The 18,575-nt window shown below is 49.5% G+C and overlaps 3 protein-coding genes across 10 annotated transcripts in view; 1 reads left to right on the plus strand and 2 right to left on the minus strand.

The window, feature by feature from the left end:
- Nucleotides 1–103: 103 nt before the first annotated feature.
- Nucleotides 104–4,297, minus strand: rab8b (RAB8B, member RAS oncogene family). The gene is made up of 9 exons (XM_044103388.1): nt 4,233–4,297; nt 3,855–4,127; nt 2,205–2,265; nt 1,953–2,013; nt 1,808–1,885; nt 1,639–1,728; nt 1,477–1,542; nt 1,356–1,406; nt 104–1,272 (listed from the first exon to the last, which is right to left on the minus strand). The coding sequence occupies exons 2-9, from the start codon at nt 3,976–3,978 to the stop codon at nt 1,183–1,185; spliced, it is 621 nt and encodes a 206-aa protein (XP_043959323.1). The 5' UTR covers nt 3,979–4,127; nt 4,233–4,297; the 3' UTR covers nt 104–1,182.
- Nucleotides 4,298–7,608: 3,311 nt separating this feature from the next.
- Nucleotides 7,609–15,458, plus strand: katnb1 (katanin p80 (WD repeat containing) subunit B 1). 3 transcript variants are annotated; one of them, XM_044103463.1, is made up of 20 exons: nt 7,609–7,838; nt 8,314–8,418; nt 8,504–8,634; nt 8,884–9,001; nt 9,631–9,731; nt 9,850–9,891; nt 10,842–10,925; nt 11,090–11,205; nt 11,579–11,650; nt 11,719–11,869; nt 11,954–12,144; nt 12,214–12,362; nt 13,167–13,217; nt 13,428–13,492; nt 13,568–13,753; nt 13,822–13,971; nt 14,042–14,118; nt 14,379–14,453; nt 14,530–14,646; nt 14,713–15,458. In XM_044103463.1, the coding sequence occupies exons 2-20, from the start codon at nt 8,379–8,381 to the stop codon at nt 14,852–14,854; spliced, it is 2,058 nt and encodes a 685-aa protein (XP_043959398.1). In that variant the 5' UTR covers nt 7,609–7,838; nt 8,314–8,378; the 3' UTR covers nt 14,855–15,458. The 3 variants fall into 3 exon arrangements, with proteins under 3 accessions (XP_043959398.1, XP_043959408.1, XP_043959392.1); XM_044103473.1 differs by having other exon boundaries at nt 7,629–7,838; nt 12,217–12,362; XM_044103457.1 differs by lacking the exon at nt 7,609–7,838 and adding an exon at nt 7,881–8,023.
- A 64-nt stretch (nt 15,459–15,522) lies between these two features.
- The window catches only part of kifc3 (kinesin family member C3), a 26,166-nt gene continuing 23,113 nt past the window's right edge, over nt 15,523–18,575 (minus strand). For 4 of the 6 annotated variants that reach the window (XM_044103420.1, XM_044103403.1, XM_044103432.1 and 1 more), the window contains 7 exons: nt 18,408–18,531; nt 18,189–18,318; nt 17,545–17,774; nt 17,327–17,476; nt 16,817–16,946; nt 16,401–16,528; nt 15,523–15,952 (listed from right to left, as the gene is read on the minus strand). In XM_044103420.1, the coding sequence (XP_043959355.1) occupies nt 15,944–15,952; nt 16,401–16,528; nt 16,817–16,946; nt 17,327–17,476; nt 17,545–17,774; nt 18,189–18,318; nt 18,408–18,531 (901 nt within the window). In that variant the 3' untranslated portion in view covers nt 15,523–15,943. The remainder of the gene's footprint in view (nt 15,953–16,400; nt 16,529–16,816; nt 16,947–17,326; nt 17,477–17,544; nt 17,775–18,188; nt 18,319–18,407; nt 18,532–18,575) is intronic. The other 2 variants (XM_044103444.1, XM_044103411.1) reach the window with 1 other exon arrangement.

Here is an 18,575-nt window from a genome sequence, read left to right on the forward strand (position 1 = left end):
TCTGGTTCTACCGGTCCCCAGTGGTACTGAGAACTTTTATTCACTTTGGTCCGATCAGACCCAGCTCTTCATCATCATCATCCTCTGACACCAGGAGACAAACTCCAATATAAAACAAGTTTATTTATAAAATCCTTCATGTTACAATACAGTTAGAGACTTTTATTCTGAAAGTTGGGTAGAAAAATAAACTCAAGAGAAACTCTGGAGACAGCCGGGTTCTCCGGATCAGTTGCATAGCCGGTTCCGGTTGGGTTCTGCTGACCTCAGACCAGCTGACGGGTCAGAACCTCCTCATGTAAAACTGATTCTCCACAGGAAGCTGAAACTTTTCCTGTTTCACTGAAAACTGCAGCACTTCCTGTCCTGAGATAACTGAGATAACTTCAAAATAAAAGCATGTAAACAAACCAAAGCTGCATTGAAATGAAACCTTCATGCTCACAGCTGCCATTTTTTTTATCAAACATGGCCGCCCTGCTGACCCCTAGCTGACCTTCCTGGAGACGGCTTTAAAGGGACAGTTCACACTTTGTCCATCTGTGTTTGAGCGCGCTCAGTTTGAACAGTCGGAGCAGAAACATCTGAATTCAGGAGCACAAGGAGCTGGACAAAACTCCTCGGCCTAGTCAAAGCCCAGATACTGAGCTCTTGCAGATGCTGTGAGGCGACAGGAAGTGATAAGGGGACAGCGTCTCTGAGATGGAGACAGGAAGCTTCTCCTGAAGTATTTCATCCAGACAGACTAGATGTTATGCTAATGTTTCCCTGAGTTAGAGAACACACTGATTAGTTCCTGTGTTTATTTGGACAAAATCACTTTAAATTCTAGAGATAAATATGAAAGATTAAACATCTATATGTGAACGTCTAGTAAAGATCAAGGGGTGTACTAACTTTTCCATGTAAACATGTTCTTAGAGCGAGGCGCTGGTGGACTGCCACGCAGACAGGAAGCAATGATTTCAGCTGAAACTGAGCGCACTCAGATGACCAATCAGGAAAAACACGGACTGTCCCTTTAAGTGTGTCTGTACTCTTAGCTCCGCCCCTACATCCTCCATCATACAGGCACGCAGCCGCCATCATAACCTGGAAGGAGGAGGAGCCTCAGTTGGTCAGGTGGCTCCGCCTATCGCAGCGAGCGTCTGCAGGTGATTGGTCAGCGGCTGGAGGCTCCGCCTACAGCAGCAAACACCTGAACACGCTCTTCTTAGAGAGCGGATCTGAGATCTTCACCTGGCCACCTCCACCTGCCGGACCGCCGTCGTTCTGCAAAGAAAACATGGAACCTCACAGAGACCTGGAAATACCTGGAAATACCTGGAAATACCCAGCTGTTCGGGTCGACTCACCATCTTCCTGTTCAGGCGGCTCATGATGTCCCTGGCGAGGGTCAGGAAGCCCTGAGGAGACAAATGCAACGTTACGCACAGATTCTACTGCGGTCCGGGTTCTGGTCGGGTCCGGACTCACCTCCTCCACATTGATGCTGGACTTGGCGCTGGTTTCCAGGAACTTTATCCCGTAGTCGATGGCGAGCTGAAGGACAACAGAACCACACGTTCAGAACATCACCGGACCCATTGGGTTTTGATCCATCTCCTTCCTGTCATGTGATCAGGAAGCTCCGCCCACCTTCTCTCCTCTCTCTTTGGAGACCTGCCTCTTGTCGTTCATGTCGCACTTGTTTCCCAGGATCATCTTCTCCACGTCCGCCGACGCGTGCTGCAATACAAACATGGCCGCTGATCCGTCAGGTGGTCGATGACATCAGCGCCTGGTCACATGGTGGGGCGTGGCCTACCTCCTCGATGTTGCGTATCCAGTTCCGGATGTTGTCAAAGGATTTCTCATTGGTGATGTCGTACACCAGCATGATGCCCTGCCGTGACAAACAGGAAGTGACACGTCTGCACTGACCAATGGAAAGGGGAGGGGGCGTGGCCTACCATGGCGCCTCGGTAGTAGGCTGTGGTGATGGTCCGGAAGCGCTCCTGACCCGCCGTGTCCCTGCGGACAGAACCCGACCCGGGATCACGGGATTAATACGGGTTAGCAATTCTGAACAGATTCTAGTTCACTTAACTGATCCACAAGCAACGAATCAGTTCAGACCCAGAACCAATTACTTGGACCGAACCTGTATTAACTGATCCAGAACCGGAGAAAGTTCTCCAAGCCGGTTCCAGACCGGTTCTCACCAGATCTGCAGTTTGATCTTCTTCCCGTCCAGCTCCACGGTCCGAATTTTAAAATCGATTCCTGAAACAGAGGCGGCACTATGAGTCACGTGTGTCAAACTGAAGGTCCACGGGCCAAATCCGGCCCGCTGTAACCGACCTGCGGTCCCAAAGGGACAGAATTAGAACTTGATTAACAGCTGTGTGATTAGACATTTCATATTTTATCATCAGATGACATCTGATGATAAACATTTAGTCTGAAGGAAAGCGAATCGCACACAGAGACAGAGATCAGGAACAGCTCCGCCCGCCTGGCAGCTGGGGGAGCATAAAACAAACTTCCCTCAGTTATTTTTAAAACACAAACGTGACCAAACATCACTTCCTGCCTCAGACTAGGAACTTCCTGTTCCTGCAGGTCCCATGACTGAAACCAGAACTGATACCAGAACCTGCTCTGTTTATCATCTGGGTCGCAAAGAGGAAAATGGTTCTGCAGAGACCCTCCAGAACCGGGTTCAGACCCTCCAAAACTAGTCAGAACCACTGCAGGCCCGGTTCTGACCTCGTCCCAGCTTCTGGTTCTGAATGGTTTCTGACCCGGTGATGTCACAGCCCAGCTTCCTGTGTCCTGACCTGCAGAAACCAGCTGACCCAACCAGCTCTGATCCAGAACCGCTTTGATCCGGTTTGATCTCAGCCGTGTTCTGGCTCCGCCTCTGAGCAGGAAGTGAAACTGAGCCACTTCCTGTCTGCATCTCTCAGCAAGGCTGAATGTGGTTCTGATCCGATTTTGTTCTACATCAAGGTTCTGACCCGATTCAGGGTTTTCTACAGAACCGGTTCTGGTCTTTGGTCAGTGTTTGTGTTCAGGACCAACCGGGTCTGTCTCAGCTCCTAGTTGTCAAACCCGGTTCTGCAGAGCCAGAACCCTGTGGGGAAAGTATTGACTCCCTCTGATTAATACCACTGGACCGGTTCTGACCCGCTGGAGTCCAGACTTTGACTAGGCCACTCTGAAACCTTCATTTTGATGCTGGTGGGTTCTGGATCAATGTTCAGGACCTTCAGATTCAAGAGGTTCTGATCCGGTTCCATCGGGTCCAAATGTACACATCAACATACCACCTTGATGGACCGCAGGTTCTGTTTGTTCTGCTCCAGATGAAACAGCACCAGAACCACCAGGACGGTTCTGGTCGATGTGAATGTGTCTTTGTGTTCTTCTGGGTCAGAACTGGTTCTGGTCCTGGTTCTGTGGTGACCTTTGACCACAGCAGCAAAAGTGAGACCTGCAGAACTCCAGATGTTCTGGTTCTGGTTCTTCTGGAGCTCCTGGATGAGTTTCTGTCAGCCTGCTTGGTGCTGCCAGTCTGGTTCTGGTTCTGGTTGGTTTGGGTCAGTTTCTGTTTCTTCTGGTTGTTTTTGTCTCTTTACATTTTTAATTTGAAGTACCTTGACAACCCAGTGACAGGCCCACCGGGCCTCCCAGAACCAGAACCTTCACATGAAGATTCCTTTGATAAGAACATCCTGATGGTGATGAAGCTGAGCATCATCATCATCATCATCAGGACTGGTAGGACGCAGGTACGCTGACGTCACAGAGCTGTTCCGGTACCAGAGGCGGGTGAGCATCTGGAGCGGGCCGGACCGGGTCGGACTCACCGATGGTGGAGATGAAGGTGGTGTTGAACGCGTCCTCGCTGAAGCGGAACAGCAGGCAGGTTTTGCCCACGCCGCTGTCTCCAATCAGCAGCAGTTTGAACAGGTAGTCGTAGCTCTTCGCCATGTTCGGGTTCGGTTCGGGTCCGGTCCGGATGGGCCCGGCTCTGCTCCAAGAACCTCTGCTGGAGCCGCTCAGATGGACCGACGGAGAAGCAGGAAACTGTTCGCCATCAAGCGTTTTGACAGCAGACCGGATCCACTTCCGGTTCTCTCCTTTCACAATAAAACAGTCCCATTAGCTGTGCTGGGGCCGACCCGCCTGGAAGTGGACCACACCGGACCGGCTGTCAAAGTTTAAATAATAAAAGTAGTTTTAACCTCTGGTGTTCCTGAAGGAAACGTTTTCCTCTGTTATCTGCCGTAAGCAGCACACGCTGCTGCTCACATAACCATGTTTATGTGCGGCTGTCGCCAGGCAACCGTAAAAAGACTGAAACGTGAACAGCTAGTCGCAGCTAGGGAGGGAACAGAATGAGGAGAAGAAGAAAATCTAACATCGCGCTACAGTCTTCACCTCTCTGGTGTCAGCAGAATGCCACTGTTTCTGTTTGACATGCATCTCTTGCTACATTTGATCATTTTTGGCATTAAAGCCTCTTCTGCTGCTTCTCTGATCTCTGATGATCGACATCTGGTCAGACGGATCCGCTGGATCTCAACAGATCGATCAACATCTTAAACCTGTTGGAAACAAAATCCTCCAGATTCAGTGAAAAATTAAGGACCAGTCGCATTTCATTCAAATGTTGTGAGTTTCAAAAAAATCCAAAGACAAATTCTGTAGCTTGGGAAGTTAGCCTGTGGAGGATAAACTGCAGATAAAAATTCAGTTTTCATCTGACTTTTTATTATCATCCAGAAATCCGTCAGTTCTGGTCCAAAGTAAATGATTGTCATCGAGTTTAGAACCAAGAACGTTCTTCAAAGACCTGGACTCCTTGTTATAATCACATTTTAATTCTCCTTTAATGGAATGAAGTCCGTTCTGGCTCCTCTTAACGGGAACTTTTATTTTGTATTAGAAATTCCGCTGTTTCCGGTGAATGTGCGTCAGCGGGCACAGGAAACGGGGGCGGGGTCAGATGGGGTCACGTGGTTCATGTCTTTGGGTCGCCGTGGACCTCAGATCTCCATGTGAAGCTTCAGATTCATTAAAGGTAAAGTAAAGTGGAGTTCCTCAGGACAGGAAAACACATTTTATCAGACAGCAGGAGAAAGAAATAAAATTATATTTACCAAAAGTTTTATGAATGTTATTATATGATTTTTTTGTTCTGTCGTTAATAAAGTTTGACATAATAATAATAAGAAAAATACTTTATTTATTATATAATACATATTAATCATTAAAATATTTACTTTGATATTTAAATGTAATTGGTTATTAATATTTCCTTAAAATAGAAACGTTGTTCCACTAAAAACACTAAAACCTCAGCACAGGGCTTTATTACTCCAAGCAGAATTATTATGTTCATTGAAGAAACACTGAAGAGTCAACTCTTTCTCAGTTCAATCAAAATGTAATTAGAAAGATTTAATCAAGATCCAAACAAGTTAAATCAGATACAGGATAAAATGATTATCCACGCAAAGATATCTGACAATAAGCACCAAAATGTCCAAGTGCTTCCTGAAACAACTGAGATTTCTCAAAATATTTTAAGTTTTAAAAAAAAACTGATTTCAACCAGCGGAAATCAGATTTCCGCTGGTTGAAACGGCGCCCCCTGGTGGTCGCTCCCTCTCCGCTGAAGACTCGACCCGAGCCAAGACATTAAATCAAATCAAATCAAATCAAACTTTATTAGTATAGCACATTTCAGCAGCAAGGCATTTCAAAGTGCTTTACATCAAATCAAACACAGAAACACAATGCAACATAGAATCAACAATAAAAACACAACATAGTCAGATTCCGTCAATAAATTCGCAATTGATTACGTTTCTAATAAAACTCTAAACAAGTGGGTTTTTAGTTGAGATTTAAAGGAAGTCAGTGTTTCAGCTGTTTTACAGTTTTCTGGAAGTTTGTTCCAGATTTTTGGTGCATAGATGCTGAATGCTGCTTCTCCTCGTTTGGTTCTGGTTCTGGGGATGCAGAGCAGAACCAGAACCAGAACCTGAGAGGTTCTGGAAGATTGATACAACAGCAGCAGATCTTTAATGTATTGTGGTGCTAAACCATTCAGTGATTTATAAACTAACAACAGTATTTTAAAGTCTATTCTTTGAGCTACAGGGAGCCAGTGGAGAGACTTTAAAACTGGTGTTATGTGCTCTATCTTCCTGGTTTTAGTCAGAACACGAGCAGCAGCATTCTGGATCAGCTGCAGCTGTTTGATTGATTTGTTGGACAGACCTGTGAAGACGCCGTTACAATAATCAATACGACTGAAGATAAACGCATGGATGAGTTTCTCTAGATCTGGCTGAGACATTAGTCCTTTAATCCTGGAAATGTTCTTCAGGTGATAGAAGGCCGTCTTTGTGACTGTCTTTACGTGGCTCTGAATGTTCAGGTCAGAGTCCATCAATACTCCCAGGTTTCTGGCCTGATCACTGGTTTTTAGTTGTAATAACTGAAGCTGTGCACTGACTCTAGATCTATAACTCTAGATCTATAACTCTAGATCGTTCCTCTTTAGGTCCAAAAATAATAACTTCAGTTTTGTTTTTGTTCAGCTGGAGGAAGTTTTGGCACATCCACACATTTATCTGTTCTAAGCATCTGTTCAGTGATTGGATGGGTTCTGAGTCTCCTGGTGACATCGTAATGTAGAGCTGTGTGTCATCTGCATAGTTATGGTAGCTGATATTATTTCCTGTTATAACCTGAGCTAGTGGAAGCATATAGATATTGAATAAGAGGGTCCTAGGATTGAATCTTGGGGTACCCCACATGTGACCTTTGACCTCTTTGATGAGAAGTTTTCAATTGAAACAAAGAAATCCCTGTTCTTTATGTAAGATTCAAACCAGTTAATCTCTGGACCGGAGAGTCCGACCCAACTCTCCAGTCGATTCAGTAGTATGTCATGGTCAACATTAATAAGTTATAATAATAAATTAATAACGGGGGTAGACCAGACGGCCTGAAACGGAGGCTCAGGTCGACCTCTGACCTCACACTTCTCCTCCAACCTTCCACTCTCAATTCTCAAATTTCCACAAGATCCATAACAATAATCATCATCCATCCATCCATCCATCCATCCATTTTTTGTTCACCCTTGTCCCTAATGGGGTCGGGAGGTGCTGCTGCCTCTCCAGTTACGTTCCGAGCGAGAGGCGGGGTCACCTGGACAGGTCGCCAGTCTGTCCCAGGGAATAATCATCATCAAAATTATCATTTTATTTGTAATAGTAGGGGTGTTCTTTCATTCATTTTTGTGCTTTTGACGAAACTACTTTTTTTAATTGAATTAGTTTGATTAATAAAACTTGTGTTTTTGTGTTTTCTACTGTTGGTGATTTCACATTGTTAAAAAATTCTGAGTAGTAAAACAATCAGTAAGAAGAGCAGAATGAAAAATCTTTCATATTTTATTTTGTTTTAGTTTGTATTTCCATGTTTGATATTTTCGATTATTAGTATTTTAATTAAGTCGTATTGATTAAATAACTAGATTTTCTCCGTTTGTTCGTCGAATTTATTGTTAATAAAGTTAGACAGAAAAATGATATTCTTTTTACGTTAGCGGAAGTGACGTATTGACTCGGTTGCTAAGCTGCAGCAGAGATCAAACAGCCTGTCAACAGGCAGAAGTGTGGACTCGGAACCTCCTGGAGGCGGTTTAACCCGAACAGCGGTGCCGCTGCGTTCCGCAGACCCGAACTGGGAGGAGGACTCGTCAGAACCGGTCCAGTTTGCTCCTGTTCGACCTGCTAGCTAGCAGTTGCTAACCAGCTGGTTACCCTCAGGTAGGTTTACCTGCTGGTTTCCGTTAGTGGAGCCAGCCACTGGCGCACCTGGAGTAAACCGACCAATCACTGTCCAAAAGGACCGTTCGGTGATGATAGGTTCCGGGTCCAGAGTGGGAACAAGCTGGACAAACGGAACATTGCTGACCCGGTTCCTGCAGAACAGTTCTGGTTCTAAGCAGAAGGTTAGAGTCCAATGTTCACTGACCCGAACCAAACCAGCTGCCTGAACAGAAATGGGCTCAGTGGAAGAATCAGAACCTGTGCTAGTGTGTTAATACAATCTGGACCCGAAACATGAACATCTCTTAGCTGTGGAGAACTTCTGGATCGGGTTGAGGTATCTAAACTAAACCCGGACATATACCCCGGTTCCAGTTCTGACCCGGTGCCCTGGTTCTGTCTCTGACCGAGTTCTCTGGTTCTGTTCTAACCTTATTCTGTTCTGATCCGGTTCTGTTCTAACTTCCTGCAGGAGGAAGAGGCTCCATGGAGCGGTCCTCATGATTTAATTCCAGAACCGGCCCAGTTTGTCCCATTATGGCTGCTGCCAGCAGCACCAAGATCTCATGGCGCCTGCGTGAGTAGAACCCGGAGGAGAGTTCTGATGCGGCCCAGTCAGGATGGGTTCTGGTTCTGAAGCATGTCGTCCTGTTTGTCCTCAGAGGAGTTCGAGGCCCATTCCAGAACCGTGTCCTGCCTGTCTCTGGGGAAGAACTCGGGCCGCCTGCTGGCCACCGGGGGCGAGGACTGCCGCGTCAACATCTGGGCCGTCAGCAAGGCCAACTGCGTCATGGTGAGACCCGGCACCTCCGGTACCAGAACCCACCAGGTCCGGTCCGCTCACCAACAGGCTGGAGGGCTGTCCGAGTCCAGATATCAGAACATGGTTACTGTTTTGAACTGGGAGGTCCAAACAGTTGTAAAGTTAATCTGCTGTTAACTTTACAACCGGGGAGGGAGCCATCTTGGCTCTGAGCTGCTGCTAACTCTGACCCGTTCTCTGTTCTGACCCATTCTCGGTTCTGACCCGTTTCTCTCTCAGAGCCTGACGGGTCATAAGAACCCGGTGGAGTGCGTCCAGTTCAGCGTGTCAGAGGAGCAGGTTGCAGCTGGTTCCCAGTCTGGATCCATTCGAGTCTGGGACCTGGAGGCTGCCAAGAGTAAGGCTACTTCCTGTCCCCCGACCTGCTATTTCCTGTCCTCCGACCTGCTACTTCCTGTCCTCTGACCTGCTACTTCCTGTCCTCTGACCTGCTACTTCCTGTCCTCTGACCTGCTACTTCCTGTCCTCCGACCTGCTACTTCCTGTCCTCCGACCTGCTACTTCCTGTCCTCTGACCTGCTACTTCCTGTCCTCTGACCTGCAACTTCCTGTCCTCTGACCTGCTACTTCCTGTCCTCTGACCTGCTATTTCCTGTCTTCCTTCCTGTCCTCTGACCTGCTACTTCCTGTCCTCTGACCTTCTACTTCCTGTCCTCTGACCTGCTACTTTCTGTCCCTCGACCTGCTACTTCCTGTCCCTCGACCTGCTACTTCCTGTCCCCCGACCTGCTACTTCCTGTCCTCCGACCTGCTACTTCCTGTCTTCCGACCTGCTACTTCCTGTCCTCTGACCTGCTACTTCCTGTCCTCTGACCTTCTACTTCCTGTCCTCTGACCTTCTACTTCCTGTCCCCCGACCTGCTACTTCCTGTCCCTCGACCTGCTACTTCCTGTCCCCTGACCTGCTACTTCCTGTCCCCCGACCTGCTACTTCCTGTCCTCTGACCTGCTACTTCCTGTCCTCAGTTCTGCGGACTCTGATGGGACACAAAGCGAACGTCACCGGTCTCGGCTTCCACCCGTTTGGAAACTTTCTGGCCTCCAGTTCTGTGGACACCAACATAAAGGTGTGTTTGTGTTTGTTTCTCTCTATCTGTGTGTGTGTGTGTGTGTGTGTGTGTGTGTGTGTGTGTGTGTGTGTGTGTGTGTGTGTGTGTGTGTAATAAGTGTTGATGTGTTTTCCAGCTCTGGGACGTCCGGAGGAAAGGATACGTGTTTCGCTACAAGGTCAGATCTTCAGATCCATATCAGTAGTTCTCTGTGGTCCAAAAATTTGCATGTGACCTGATCCAGAACCACCTGATCCAGAACCACCTGATCCAGAACCACCTGATCCAGAACCACCTGATCCAGAACCACCTGATCCAGAACCAGAAGCCTGGTTCTGGTTCTGAATTAGTCTTTCCCTTTGTGAAGCAACATAAAACATTTTGCTTCAACATCTTTCCATAACTTTTTTATAACATTGTGAATTTACAAAAAAGAAACTCATCATCATATTTTATCCGTTTATTGGTTCAGCTTTATTTTACCGATGGAATAGATGCATCATGAACCATATTTACAAACATAACAAGACAAGAACTTATTAGGCTGAATAGAAATAATAAGATACTAGTCATAAAGAAAATTCTAACTTTTCTCCATAAAGTGATTTAATTAATGAAATGCCTTAAAATAAGCATCTTTATTAGCATAAATCTTTTTTAATTAGAATCTTCGTAGATCATCAGTGAGACTTTAAAATGTAAAAAACAACACAAAACTAAAACACAGTTTTCAACAAAATAAATAGATGTAAAACAATATTCTAGTCATTCTGTCTTGTAAAATAATTTATCACATGAGAAAAAGAAGCAACATTTTTATTAAACTCATAATTAAACCTTCAGTTGATTCTTTATCCAGTAAGAATTATTTAGGGCCTCGGTGGGAGATCCAAAGAGCTGATTTTGGCCCCAGAACCACAGGTTGGAGACCCCTGGACTAAACACACCTCAGTCAGAACCCGGGGGTTCTGGATGGGTTCTGGAATCAGCTACTGGGTCAGGTTCTGGATCGGATCGTTTGGATCAGAGAAAACCAGCAGTTGATGCTGTGGACTGTCTGAGGTTCTGCTGTTTAGTGGTTCTGTGTTCCAGAACCAGGTTCTGTCTGATGTCGGCTCGGTTCTACAGGGTCACACAGAGGCTGTGAGGAGTTTGGCCTTCAGTCCGGACGGGAAGTGGTTAGCCTCGGCTAGCGACGACTGCACAGTGAAGGTAAACACCGACCCAGAACCCATCAGAACCACGCTGCTGTCTGACGAGCTGACCCAGTCCCTCAGAATCTAGCAGAACTCTGACCGGGTTCTGATTTTGGTAGCTGTGTCAGTAACTTCAGACAGAACTGGGTTGGTTCTGTTCAGCTGGTTCTGTTTCTGCAGCTGTGGGACCTGTTCCAGGGGAAAACCATCACCGAGTTCAAGTCGCACTCGGCAGCCGTCAGCGCGGTCCAGTTCCATCCCAACGAGTACCTACTGGCGTCCGGCAGCGCCGACAGGTCCGGCTCCGCTCCGCCTCCAGAACCTCTGTCTCCATGGAGACTAGAGGTCAAAGGTTGAAGAGGAAGAAACTGATTCTGGGTCTCAACAGATCCACTGATAATCTGAAAAGTGTGGTGTGCTCCTAACCCATATTAATGCTGCTGTAGAACCTGGCCTGCTTCGACCAGAACCAGAACCCTGACCTGCTGCTGGATCACAGTAACATTCACACCACACTTTTCAGATTTTTCTTTGTTAGAACTATGAATCTTTTCCTTCCTCCTCGCCGTTTGAGCTCCACTCTGCTGGTCCAGCACAGAAAGCCTGTCTGGCCGGCCCGGTTCTGCTGGACCGGGTCAGACGGCCTCAGTGTCCTCCCGTCTCCTGCAGGAGCATCAAGCTGTGGGACCTGGAGAAGTTCACCAGGGTCGGCTCTCTGGAGGGAGACACGTCTGCCGTGAGGTGAGCTCCATCAGCCTGGCCTCTGACTCTGCCCCGTACGCCGCGGTGACCTCTGACCCCTCCTCCAGGTGCCTGCTGTTCAGCCCGGACGGCTCCTGCCTTTACAGCGGCGCCTCGGACTCCCTGCGGGTTTTCGGCTGGGAGCCGGATCGATGCTTCGACACGGTTCCGGTCGGCTGGGGAAAAGTATCGGACCTGGCCGTCTGCAACCAGCAGCTGGTGAGCAGCCCCGCCCCCTTCAGCTTAGCCCCGCCCCCTCCCCAGCCAGCTTCTGTTACGGCGCTGTCTCTGTCCGTCCCTCAGATCGGCGTGTCCCACCAGCTGTCCAGCGTCTCGTCCTTCGTGGTGGACCTGAACCGGGTGAAGCGGAGCGGTGGTGCCGTGATCCAGGGGATCGTCCGGGACGACCGGCCGCTCACCGATCCGGTGGAACCCCGAACGGCGGCGCTTCGGCGCAACTATGACAGACCCGCCACCGCCTGCGGCTCCCACAGGTCGGCAGTGGGGGGCGCCGACAGTCTGGGGCTGTGATGTCATGGGGTTAACGGCTGCTGTGATATCAGCAGGATGAAGCGCTCAGACACTGATAGGCGGAGTCCCGACGGAGAGAGGCGGAGCCAGAGCGAGGACGAGGCGGAGGACAAGCAGCCGTCAGCGGAGATCCACAACGCCGATGACTACAGAGAGATCTTCCAGCCCAAACGCGCCATCTGTAGGTGGAGCAGAGCAATTACCCCTGGCGAGGCCACGCCCCTTCCTCTGCAGTCTCCGCCCCTCTCTCCACTCACACACACCTAGTGAAGCTATCATTAGAATATTAAATTATCAATTAGTATTAGTTGGACTCCTGGAGTATCAGTTAGAATATTGTAGTATCATATTTTCTGGACTATAGAGCGCACCCACAGTTTTAAAAAACAACTGGAAACGTGTATATAAGCTTCTGTCGGATTTCCACAAGGAGGCAGCAGAGGGCAGCGTCCTAATAAATCTGCTGGATCTATTCGGCCGCAGCCCTGCGTCTCCGAGGCTGAACCGTGGTTCTGTTCACACCGAGCTTACGGGCAGCGGCTCTTTTTCCTTCCTTTCCTGCCAGATTGAAACCTTCAACTTTAAAGCTGCTGCATATGAACGTCTTCCTGTGGTTTCCTGTGGTTTCCATGATGAACTTGAAAACATTTCTCCATCGTTCCTGCAGCTAGCATGAGGTTGTTCTAGATGAAAATCTGCACTTTCTTCTTTGATTTCCAATTTTGACTTCTAAGGATTCACTTCCTGCTGAAGAGCCCCCTGGTGGCTGAAGAGAAATCCACAGAAAAGTCTCACTGGGCTCCAAATCTCCTGGTTTGTGGACCGAAACGTAGTGGCTTATAGTCCGAAAAATACAGTATTAATAATTCTTCTAACAACCTGTTACTAGGTAACACATCCACCTGTTGCTAGGTAACACATCTACCTGTTGCTAGGTAACACATCCACCTGTTACTAACCATCCAGGTGTGTTTGTGTCCCTCAGCTCGAACTCCCCCCCGGGCGTCGGAGCCGTTTCCTGCTCCTCCTGAAGACGGTGAGTCTTCCTGGAACTCAGCTGCTCCTCAGTAATCTGATTACTTCTGTCCCCAGGCAGAGTCTCACCTGCCTGGGGACGTGGGGTCAGGGGTCAGGAGGTGGATTCTGCTGGCTGGTTTGGTCCGACTCAGCAAGAAGAACCCAGCTTGGTTACAGCCCTTCACAATAAAAGCGGGGCGTGTTTGTAACTGTTTCCTGTTCCTGTCAGAGAGCGTGGCGGCCGTCGGGCGGCAGCTGAAGGACATGACGCTGCCATCTCCCGACAAGCAGCAGGTCAGTGAACGCAGCATCATTTCTGCAGCCCTGCTCTGATTGGACCACAGATATGTGACCTCACTGCTCTCTCAGGCTCCGCCCCTTGCCACCTCCACCCCCGTCCAGAGGGTCGAACCCACAGTGGTCGCCTTCACCAAGCCGTGTAGCCCCGCCCCCAGCAGCCAGCCTGCCCCGCCCACCAGGCCGCCTCCGTTGCCGCGGGTGATCCCGAGCAGCCGCAACGAGCCGCTGGGACTCAACGTGGCCGACTTCCTGCCGGTGAGCTTCCCTTTTCCTCTGAGCCGTCAGAACTTCCTGTCGGTGCTGCTAACCGTGTCTGGCCGCAGTCCTCAGTCAACCACCGGGGCGGCGCTCTCACCGACGACGGCGCTCTGGCACAGATCAACAAAGGTCACGACACCATGTGTGTGATGCTGAGCAGCCGCCAGCGCAACCTGCAGACGGTTCGGTCCGTCTGGACCCGCGACGACGTCAAGGTGAGCCGCCGCCCACCACAGTAATCTGATTACTTCCTGTCCTGACACTAAGGACCGTTGGTCTGTGCAGAGCGCTCTGGACGCCGCCGTGTCCATGAACGATCTGTCCATCGTAGTGGACGTCCTGAACATCGTCAACCTGCAGCCGTGAGACACACAAACTGACATACACACACACTAACACACACACACACTAACACACACACACTCACTTTCCATTGACTTCCATTTATTTCTACAGATTAACTCTAATCTTAATCCTAATCCCAACCAAAACTCAATTCACACCTTAGTCCTAAATCTGACCCCTGACCCAAAACCAGCGTCTCCCCTTGTGTGGAGTTTGTGCGCTCCATCCTTCCTGGGAGCGTTTGGGTCGGAACCAGCAGCTTGTGGTTCTGTTTCAGCTCCTTGTGGAAACTGGACCTCTGCACCACGGTTCTCCCTCAGATCGACAAGCTGCTGCAGAGCAAATACGAGAGGTGAGACCCAACCAGAACCAGAACCAGCTGGTGGGTCTGGGTCAGCACCAGAACCTGACCCTGGTTCTGTTTGCAGCTACATGCAGACCGGCTCCACGTCGCTGAAGCTCATCATGAAACATTTCTGGACCCTGATCTGCGATACGCTCAGGGCGTCGCCGGCGGTGGGGGTGGACATCACCGGGGAGGAGCGGTGAGTCACCAGCAGGGGGCGGCGCAGGGCCGTGGCCCACGTCTGACCTTTGACCTCTGTCTGCAGGCACCAGAAGTGCCGGGAGTGCTGCCGCTACCTGAAGAACCTGAGCAACGTGGTGAAGAACCGGGCCGGCCAGGCCGGTCGCCATGGCAGCGCCTTCAAGGAGCTGCAGCTGCTGATGGCGCCGCTGGACGAGGCGCTGTGACCTGCTCTGGACCCGACCAGAACCGCTTCGGATGGAACCAATGTTTTACTGTTTCAATGTTGGATAAAGCTCCAGAACCGGGCCGGAGCTCCAGAACCGGATCTGTTCAGTTTGTTTTATTTCTGCGGTTCAAGCTTTTTCTAATTAAATCATTTCCAGAACTTCAGAAGAACCTTTGAATTGAACCGGATCAGAACTGTTCATGAAGCGGCACCACGGTTCTGCTTATCAACCCGTTTAGCCCGGTTCGGATCCGTCGGGTCTGACAGATCAGAACTGCTGCAGCTGACGTATTGCAGCCTGCTGATTGGCTCATTATGCACCAAGCTGCTCCATGATTGGACGGCAGGACCCGGCCGGAGCGTCTGATTGGCCGATAGAGCTGAGAAAGGAAAATACTGGAAGCTCTGCAATTGAAGATTAATCTGGATTATTACGTCATAAACTGTAATCCCAGAGCGAGAATCTGATTCTTTCAGGTTGTTTATAGAAATTCAAAGTTTGTTTTTTTTAATATTCAGACCTAAAGCTGCAGCTGGCAGCAGACACCTGTCCAGGTGGACAGCTTAGTTTTATTTTGGATAAATAAATACGTTTTTCCTGAGTTTTTTATGTCTGCTGAAATTTTGTTTTTTCTTGTAGGAAAAGATTTACAACCAAACGACCAGAATGTTTCAGGAAGTTTAATAAAAACATTTAGAAAACAGGCAGACAGACTGGATCCCCGCCGGTTCTGGAGCAGAATCGCTCCAGAGTCCAAACGCCAATAAGATCCAACCAGATCAGAACATTTACAGGTCAAAGGTCGACTAAATAAAAGCCGTTCAGACAGCAGCCTGCGGGGGGCGCTGCTGCTGGGAAACAACCTCAGAATAAAGTGCAAAAACAACAGAAGGAGTTCTGAGGACTCGGTTCTCTAGAGAGGAACAGTTCAGTTCGTTCAGTTCAGAAGGAAGAGTCTGATCTTCTTCATCTTCTGCTACATCACATCAGAAGTCCTCACAGTCCAGCAGCAGTTCTGGCCCGGGTCGGTCCACTACCAGAAGTACTGTCAGTTCTGGACATCCCGCGTCTCTCAGGCATTCAGCTTCAGTCGTCCTGCAAACAGAAACCGGGTCAGAACCAGGTTCTAATCCAAAGAAACACGTCCAGTCCAGAACAAGACCCGACCCACAGCAGGACGGAGAACCTTCAGCTGCGGCTCTTCCTCCTGTCCAGCAGGGGGCGCCACCAGAGCCCCGCCCACCACAGAAACACCTGCAGAATCTCCCAGCATCCTCAGCGCCGCGCAGCTCCAAACGCAGGACAGTAAACTGTCCAGATTTATTCCAGATTATCTCAGAATGGACTCAGATTATGGGATGTTCCCATCAGACTGGCTGCAGCGCGAAGGAAGCGGAAACATTCCCAGCATGCATCTCACCAGCAGCAGCGTGGGCTCAGTTTGCCCTGCGGAAGGCCTGACAGGCACACACACAAGCTGCGGAAGTGGAGACAACACTGGGGGCCATGCCATGCTGAGGTCGCCATGCCGACCCCCACCTACCTGCCCGCCATCTCCTAGCAACGGGCCAACTCTGTCTGGAAACCAACCAATCAGAGCACAGAATGAGGACACAGAGGAAGAGGGGCAGACGGACAGCGGAGACGCTCCGTCTCTGGCGCCGCTCCGACCTGCAGCCAGGAGGCACAGCTCAGTTCCCACAATGCACTGCAATACCCACAATGCACTGCAGGCTTTATTAAAGTTGGATGAAAATAAATTCAAGAAGCTGAAGAAGCTCAGAAACACCTGACAGGAAAAAGTCTGTAAAAGGATGAGAACCTGACTTCCTGTTTAGTTACTCTTGCAAAATAAAAGCCTTTTTAGGTGAACTTGATTCAATCTGAAAAACCAGGATGCAGAACATCTTCAAACATTCCTCCGTTTTTCAGGTCAAAGGTCAACAGAGGGCTGCGCACCTGCAGCCAGCTGCGACTGGGAGCGCCTGCGGGATCCGCTGGGCGTCCTGGAGGCCGAGGACAGCGTGGAGCCGGCGCTGCTGGCCCGGGAGATGGGGAGGGGTGCCGGCGTGACGGGGGGAGAGTCCAGCTGGAGAAGCAGAGAGTTTAATTTGAAGATCAGCTGCAGCTAACCCACTAGCAGCAGAGATAAGCCTCAGCTTAGCACTTTAGCACACTTTGAAAACATTCAGCACACATTGTGTTCAAGAATTTATCCAGAAATTTAAAATTAGGGGATGCTAATTTACTTTGCTCTGTTATTTCAGTTGATCGACATTTTGCTTTCAGACTAAAAAAAAAAACAGTTGAAGATTAAATGTTCTGAGAGAAACCCTACTGTAGCCAATGCTGATGCTAACCATTAGTGCATTAGTATTAGCAGATCCAATGCTATTGCTTTAGCATTAGCACATGTAGCTTTTCCCTGGTTCTGCTGTGCGTGAGGGGGCGGAGCCCGGTGTGGCGTACCTCTAGGCTGTCGTGCGTGGGCGATGACGACGTGGACGAGTTCTCGTGTCTCTTGGACGAAGCGGCAGAGTTGAGCTCCACGCTGCGAACGCGCTGAGCGAACTTCAGCGAACACACTGATTCGCTCACGTTGCCAGGCAACGGAGACACCTGCAGGAACAGAGGCGGTGAGAAGCGGGTCGGGACTGCTGCGGCCGGGTTCTGGTCTCTGGACTCACCTGGACCATCATCAGGGTCTTGCTGTCTCCGCTCAGAGAGTCCTGCAGGAGGTAGGTGAGCCGCGAGTTCCTGAAGGGGACATGAGCGTGTCGGCTGCGCAGCGCGCTGATGACGTCACCCAGCGCCGACAGCGACTTGTTGATGCACTGCGCTTCCCGGAGCCGGCTGCCTTCTGCTCCGGACTTCCCGATCCGCTCCGAACCGGCCAGGTCCACCAGGTTCAGCTTCCCTGAACCAGAACGATGAAAAACAGAAACATTTTAACACCTAAAGATCAGAACGAATGCTAACAAATAATAGCATGAAGAGCTTTCAAAACAAACTCAAAAACCTCAAGAAATAATTAAGACTGTAAAAGAAATCCTTAAATATTTGTTTGTATTTCATTTATAGTATTTAACTTTTTGACTGAAACTGCTTTCCATACAAACTGTCTTGCTGATCCAATCTTCCTCGTCTCTGATTGGTTACACTAACTCTAACCTGATTGGCCAACAGCAGCAGAGGGCGGAGCTAAAGAACTTGCAGGATCATAATGATGTTTGTTCGCGGATCTCGGAGGGAATTTTAGCCTTTCTGGCCTTCCGTAGGTCAAACAAACGGATCTGGAACGCCGGAGGTCAGAGAGCAGAACCGGCCTGACCTTGTGTTCTGGTTCCGGTCGTGGTGTTGAGCCCAGACACGGTGATGATGAGCAGCGCGTGGGAGCGTGAGCTGTGTTCGTTCAGGTTGGTGCACGCTGTGGCCCGGTTGACCCGGCCCAGCTCAAACACCTGTGGACAGGGACGAGGCCATCAGAACCAGAAGTGCTGGTCTGGTATTTGGGAGCTTTACTTTGAAAGGACAGACAGGAAGCGGTCACCCTGTTGATGTCCTCGGGGCTCTGGACCGCGATCTCCGTCAGTCCGGGGACGTAGAGCTGTCCGCTGCCGTCCGGGTTCAGCTTGATGTCCAGTTTGTCTGTGGGGTTCTGCCTGAGCAGGTCGCTGCAGGAACCAGAGCGTCAGAACCTGCAGGTCCAGAACCTGGT

The sequence above is a fragment of the Gambusia affinis genome, linkage group LG02 (genome assembly GCF_019740435.1).
Source record: "Gambusia affinis linkage group LG02, SWU_Gaff_1.0, whole genome shotgun sequence".
In the NCBI taxonomy this organism is placed as follows: domain Eukaryota; kingdom Metazoa; phylum Chordata; class Actinopteri; order Cyprinodontiformes; family Poeciliidae; genus Gambusia; species Gambusia affinis.

Coding starts and splice junctions, on each gene's coding strand:
- rab8b (XM_044103388.1), bottom strand. CDS start 3,978: ATGGCGAAGAGCTACGACTACCTGTTCAAACTGCTGCTGATTGGAGAC. Junction 1,886..1,952: donor CCTACTACCGAGGCGCCATG/GTAGGCCACGCC, acceptor TTGTCACGGCAG/GGCATCATGCTGGTGTACGA. Junction 1,729..1,807: donor GGATACGCAACATCGAGGAG/GTAGGCCACGCC, acceptor TTTGTATTGCAG/CACGCGTCGGCGGACGTGGA.
- katnb1 (XM_044103463.1), top strand. CDS start 8,379: ATGGCTGCTGCCAGCAGCACCAAGATCTCATGGCGCCTGC. Junction 8,635..8,883: donor GCAAGGCCAACTGCGTCATG/GTGAGACCCGGC, acceptor TTTCTCTCTCAG/AGCCTGACGGGTCATAAGAA. Junction 13,218..13,427: donor TCCTGCTCCTCCTGAAGACG/GTGAGTCTTCCT, acceptor TGTTCCTGTCAG/AGAGCGTGGCGGCCGTCGGG.